Source organism: Capsicum annuum, chromosome 3 (genome assembly GCF_002878395.1).
Source record: "Capsicum annuum cultivar UCD-10X-F1 chromosome 3, UCD10Xv1.1, whole genome shotgun sequence".
In the NCBI taxonomy this organism is placed as follows: domain Eukaryota; kingdom Viridiplantae; phylum Streptophyta; class Magnoliopsida; order Solanales; family Solanaceae; genus Capsicum; species Capsicum annuum.
The window spans coordinates 26,787,865-26,794,412 of record NC_061113.1 but is presented as its reverse complement, the minus strand read 5'-3'; the positions used below and the strand labels follow the sequence as shown (position 1 = coordinate 26,794,412).

At 31.3% G+C, this 6,548-nt stretch overlaps 1 protein-coding gene across 2 annotated transcripts; it reads right to left on the bottom strand.

The window, feature by feature from the left end:
• Positions 1–867: 867 nt before the first annotated feature.
• Positions 868–4,332, bottom strand: LOC107866428. 2 transcript variants are annotated; one of them, XM_016712498.2, is made up of 3 exons: positions 3,838–4,332; positions 2,387–2,767; positions 868–1,600 (listed from the first exon to the last, which is right to left on the bottom strand). In XM_016712498.2, exons 1-3 carry the CDS (start codon positions 4,076–4,078, stop codon positions 1,233–1,235), a joined length of 990 nt encoding a protein of 329 aa, XP_016567984.2. In that variant the 5' UTR covers positions 4,079–4,332; the 3' UTR covers positions 868–1,232. The 2 variants fall into 2 exon arrangements, with proteins under 2 accessions (XP_016567984.2, XP_047265176.1); XM_047409220.1 differs by having other exon boundaries at positions 3,760–4,331.
• Between the last annotated feature and the right edge of the window lie 2,216 nt (positions 4,333–6,548).

Sequence of the window (6,548 nt, the reverse complement as noted above, 5' to 3'; positions counted from 1 at the left end):
TTTGGCTGAGAGATCTGTTGAAGGAACTAGGTAATGAAGTCATTGGACCAGTAAGTGTACATAGTGACAGCAAAGCAACTCTACAAATTGTAGCTAATTCGGTCTTCCACTAGAAGACAAAGCATATATAGAAATCGATTATCATTTCATTAGACAAAAGATACAAGAAGGTGTAGTTAAAACAGAACATGTAAATACTGTAGAACAACTTACAGACATTTTGTCCAAGGGACTAGCAAAGAGGGAGCATGAGCACTTAGTTGGCAAAGCTAGGTGTGTTGAATGTTTTTGCACCCATCGCTTGAGGGGAAGTGATAAAATTGGTGTGACTTAATGTATAGAATGCACAAGAGTAAACTTGTGATTAGATAGGTAGATTAGACATAGTCGGTTTGTAGTTTTTCATTATCTTTAAATAGCTAGCAGTTGTAACAAAATCTCTTCTTCTTTTTTTTCCAGATAATCCTTTTCTCTAATATGATTCTTCTTCCCTCGTCTCAGAAAATATCTTCAATGTGAAAAGCAATTAGGGTTATTGTTTCATTGAAATTTATCACTGATTATATTTCAATCAACATTTGAAGAGCTTAGAAGACGAGGTCCTTAGTTGAATATATTATTTGATCTTACATTGCAAAGAGTTTATACGAATTGAGTAGTGATTGATTCGACTCTCGAGTATGAACTCTTAGTAGTATGATCTATGTAAAGATGTTTTTTCTTTGTTTAGAGTAGAATTTTTTTTTTTTTAATGAATATTTTATTTGGATGATTGTGTGAGAATGAGAAATTATTTAAGGCAATTTAACATGAATACTTTATTACAATATTCATTTTATTAAGAAGAAAATTTATAGACTCAAAATCGAAAATTTGAAATAACAACCAAATTGATTAATCCGAAACCAAACTTAAGAAAACCAATCCACATGAATTTATGTCGAATGGATTGGAAACTTGATTCTTGAATCCATATATGAAAGATTCAAATCGAAATTTGCATATCCAATCTAAATTGTCGAAACACCTTCCCTAAGAATAATAGTAGGTAATTTGTCCAAGCAAATGTACCCTCACTCATGATTTAACAGATACAAACTAACCAGAGTCACTAAACATATATACTTATTAACCTATTTTACTTCTACCTAACATCCAACAGCAAGAACATCATAGGAGACAATACATATATGCATATGCTAACACACAAATATTTGCCTAGATGTTTTTCTTCACCACTTCATCTTGCCTTTGTGTTTCTGGGCCAGACAATTGAAAACATGGGCCAGACAGGCAAAAATGCCTGCCAAGAAACATAATAGCCATGACAATGCATATAATGCCCAGTCCATGAATGTTTTCTTAACAAGTTGAGCCCTGTCTGAGATAAGCAATGCTCTATAAACTGCTTCAGTTACAGCATATGCTGAAATTGGATCATATTCATCTGCCAATAATCCATATTCTGTCACACATACTATATCATATATTCCATTTGTCTCTGAGGTACCAAGATGCTTGGATATTTTCAATCGACAATCGATTCGCTCCTCAGTTGATAGCTTGTCTCCATGAGTCAAAATCAATATGGGGTTCCCATCTGCAACAAAAAATGAATGTTCGAGTTTAACTTCTATATACTAACAATATAAAAAAATAATTACTATAACAAGCGGAAATAAAGACCTAATAATAAGGTAAGTGACCATTTACAACAGGTTAAATTACAAAGTTAATTGGATTTTCTTGGTCAAACAACTACAAGAGAGTAGGAAATGTCCAGTTGGTACTGGTGACACTACAATTTAGAATTATGTCTTTTGATAGTAGGTAAGAGACAAGCTTGTACTCTCTCTGGTCTTTTTAATCTGTCATTTAAGGTTTGACATATACTAAATCATAGAGGTACTTTCTCCGTCTAATTCTAACCATCGTTCTAGCTTTTTTCACATCTATGAGGAAAAACAATCAATATAAGACACAGCTTATTATAAGTTACCTTAATTTATTCGATACTTCTTAAGAATTGAACAAATATTAAAAAAGACTACTTCAATGTTAAGGGCATAGTCGAAATCAATTTTGTTCTTGAATTTCCAAAGTGACACCAGGTCTATAAAATGTCAGTACCATGCAGCTGCTTCAAATTAAGCCAACATGATACTCCTTGGTCAGATGACCGAATACCGCATATGATCGAGAAATAGTCACTAGATTTATGACCTACCGAGGAGTAAACAATAATCTTCTTAGGTACGATCTGCCTTAAAATGGCCAAGGAAGTATATATTGTAGTAATCAAATAAAATAGAGGGAGTACTTGACTAAATCATCCTTATTTCTTCTTTAAATGAGTAATTAATGGGAAAGAAATAATCAAACTTACTAGATTGGTTGAGTGAAGGCGAGCAAAAGAGTTGTTTCAATGCATCCAATGGCTTAAAATCACCAAGTCTAAGAGACACATATATTTCAGAAGCATTAGCCACCACCATAACACAATTCACATTTCTCTTCATGAACATTGAAGAAGAAGCATCCTCCAATTTGTTATCTAGTATTGGTAGAAGTACATCATCTCCTGGTCTTAAACACAGCTTCTTATGGTGGACACCATCAGGAGCCATCCATTCTTTCAATTCAAGAAGAGCTTCTTCAACTCCATCATAATCGAAACCCCTCGTATCGTAAATGCAGAATCCACTTCGTGCTGATCTTAGCACATTGTGCTCCTCCATCATTAATGTCGTGTAAGCACAAGCATTTCCTATTATTTTAAAAAAAAAAAAAAAAAAGTGAAGTTTTCCTTAACCTATTTTACAATTTAAGTTTTTGAAGGATGAGAGTTGGAATTAGGAGGACGAGCCAATAAAGATGGTCAAAATTATGTTGGATATCCGTGATAAATAACAATATATCAAGTGTAATTCGGTAAATATGATCAAGAGAAATCAGATGTGTGCACAGCCTTCCTACCTCGTGAAGGTAGCTCATTAGGCGCATGCTACATTGGCACGAAGTGGTTTCGTACATTTACCTTAAAGTCATGTATTTTGCATGGAGCTTTTTGGAATAATAAAACAAAATAAGACAAAAGTCACAAAACAAAAGTATCTTTAAATTAATTATGATCTTATACGTGAAATGGTATTTATGATTATAAGACCACGTCCTAAAGGATAAAATGACAAATACAAAATCAAAGGGTAATTTTAATTACAAAAATGTGTCATTCTTTCTTAATAAAATAAAATAAAAAGAAGCTGCTATCGTATGAGATGAAATAAATGACGTATTGTAAGATCTTACTATAACTGATTTCGGCTAGTTTAGGACTAGTTGTTTTTTACAATCTCAAATGCTCTTTAATAGTCATTTCTTTTGCTTTATTTACTTTGACAAGTTAAGAGAGAATTGATTATCATTATCATTAGGTAACAATTTCTCATTTCTTTTGCTTTATTTACTTTGACAAGTTAAGAGAGAATTGATTATCATTATCATTAGGTAACAATTTCTCAAATAAATTGTAGTAATAGTAATCAAATTTAAATTTTCAAACTGCCATTAATGAGAATAATTTAGTAAAATAAATACTTCTTTACTGATTTCTTAAGGAGTTTGCGAAATGAAAATTAGATAATCAATGTGAAACTTTCTATCACTAGTCAGAATCTAGTCAAGTCCCACTATAGATACTAGACATCGGATGAAAAAAAAAAAAAAATCAAGAAGAAATGTTGCATTAACTATACGTGCCTGAAGAAGTTAGAGCAAAAGGGATGAGACCAGAACGACCAAGAACACTATACATTAGGTTAACAAGTGAACTTTTACCAGAATTATGAAAACCAACCAACAATATAGTATTCACAGGTGGAATATCCATATCATCTTTGTTTATTCCACCAACTGGCACCCAAAAATCCCCAGCTTTATAAGACATTAACTTTTGTCTAAGCTCATCAAGACTCTCTGTGGACATCAAATATAGCCTCTCCATTTCTCTAAGCACTTTAAGTAATGGTGTCATTTTTGACAAATTTTGCATTTTCTCAAACTTGAATTTTACACTCATCAAAGTTTGTTGATGATCTCCACCAATAGTTCATAGCTCCACTTTCTTCATCATGTTGATTAAGAAAATTTTCATCCCTCATTGTAGTGGCAATTAGCACTATTGTAGATTTTGTGTGAGGCTACAGGAGCTAATTTGCATTGCTATTTAAAGAAGTTCTTGCCATGACTACTATCTTGGTACAAACATGGGCAGAACGAAGTACAAGGTTAACTATGGGTCCGGTCGAACCAAGTACTCGATATTTGAATTAAGAAATTCATTAAATATGTACAAAAGTTGAATTCAAAAATCGTTATAGACGCTTAATGTTGCTATCTAACTGTATAACTTAAAGGTATCAAGTAAGCCGGGCCGGGCCAAACCGGAACCGGCCCATTTAGTTTAACCGGGTCGTGGGACGGTTCCGGCCGGTTCAAATTTTGATTCAATCTCTAGGTATAAGTAATTACTCCCTATGTCTCAATTCATTCACGCTGCATCATCAGACGTCACAAAGTTTTAAGAAGAAAAGAAAGACTTTTTAAATTTCCGATCTAAAACAAACCTTAAATATTTGTGTGGCGATAAATCCTTTTATCAAAGGTTAAAAGAACATCTAAAAGTTATGCTTTTTTTAATTTTTTAAAAAATGATATTCTTTTTTTGGACAGATTATAAAAGAATGAATGCCACATAAATTGCGACGGATGGATTACAAAAGAAGATGGGGACAAGAAATTGTACCACTAATTAATGACGTATTGTTTGTTATTAGCTTTGTTTTGCACCACAAAGGCTACTCATTACACCGTTCCATTTCGCTATACACGAAGTTTCTAAGCAACTTCAAGTAATAACAGTACAGAGCAAAGCTTTTCAACAAGTAATCATGTATATACACATATATTAGTAACTAGTATTTATTCGTATTGAGTGTTTATACCAGATTGATTAATGTAATTTATCATGTATGTATAGTTAAATGGTTTAATGAAATTGTACCGTTATTAATTATAGTTAATGATAGTTGTATATGTTTGAACACATATGTCATGCATCTACTTATTGATGTATTTAATAGCCGGTATGAATAAGTTTTTACTTTTCCCTTTAATGAGGTTCGAGGTACTATGATGTTTAGTTTTCTGTGAGCATTTGAACATAATAATTCCTTAATTTTATTTTGAGGGAAAATAAATTTACAGCCTTCTAAAATTTGATAGTAAATTTTATTCCCTCAATTCGTTTTTACTTGTCACTAATTTTCTGATTAGATTTCTACTTTTACTTGTCATTTTTGGCATATCAAGAGAATGAAAACTTTTTTTTTCCTGTTTTACCCTTCACATTAATTATTTTTTTTTTCAATTAATTTCAAGAGTATAATTCAAGCATCATTTAATAGGGATGTTATGACAAAATAGTCATGTTATTAATTATTTTTCTTAATAGGTGTGTCAACTCAAACGGTGACAAGCAAAACCTAATGGCGTGAGTAGTTACAAGCTTAATTATGACATGTTTCAATTGACCACATATTTTGAAGCGTTCTAGATAAGATAACTACTTAAAATATATTTACATTCTTTAATTATACACATTAATCACACTAAATCATAAAATCTCATGCATATGTCCATTGATGTAGGTGTATATAACACTATTACTAAAGGAGAAGATATATTTTATATGGTCACTTATCTACATAATGGATGCTTGTGAATACATACAAAAGTTTTTTCAAAATATGAGTTAAATTAAAGTGCCTAACAAAAATAATTTATTTTGTATTTAGGTACTTGTCGGAAAAGGTCATAATTCGAATGTCTAAATGAAACTTAGTGACAAATTTAAGTAGTAATTAATCAATATATCCAATCTTATGTTAATAAAAGGTTATGCAAACAAACAAATTATGACTTCTTAAGACTAAAGTATTTAAATAATATTTTAATGGTGTTCAATGAAACTTTATTTTGAGACTTTAATTTAGTTTTACATAAGACTCGAAACAAACTCCACAACTCTGACCTCGTTCTCATATGGGGGTTAGGGTAGGGATGGACATTCAGTTTTTATTTTTGGTTATGACGAAGGTGTATCAAATATCGAATTAATTTAATTTGATTCAATTTTTAAATTTTTATTCAATTCGATTCAATTTTTCTAATTTGATTATATTTTTCCAACGTGAGCTTATTAATGGACTATTTTTCTACTATAAAATGAGCTACTTGTAAAAATAAAAATAGATTATATTATTTTTTTAATTCAAAAATAAAATTATGGACAATTTTTTTTGTTTACATGCATACTTTTTTTTATGGTAACATAAACTCCAAGATGAATACCTTCACCATTGAACAAGCTACCTTCAATCTTTTGAACCAGAATTTCGGGAGCTTTTGCATTGCTATGAAGGGTCATGTACATATTGGCCAGAAAATCAGTTGGAATTGGATCATTTCTCTCTACTGTTGGTAGGATA

What these genes read in the sequence shown, in the direction of transcription:
- LOC107866428 (XM_047409220.1), bottom strand. Translation starts at nt 4,078, where the DNA reads ATGAGTGTAAAATTCAAGTTTGAGAAAATGCAAAATTTGTCAAAAATG. An exon ending in TTTTGCTCTAACTTCTTCAG is followed by an intron (nt 2,768 to 3,759) that starts GCACGTATAGTT and finishes TTAAAATAATAG; the next exon opens with GAAATGCTTGTGCTTACACG. An exon ending in GCCTTCACTCAACCAATCTA is followed by an intron (nt 1,601 to 2,386) that starts GTAAGTTTGATT and finishes TTTTTGTTGCAG; the next exon opens with ATGGGAACCCCATATTGATT.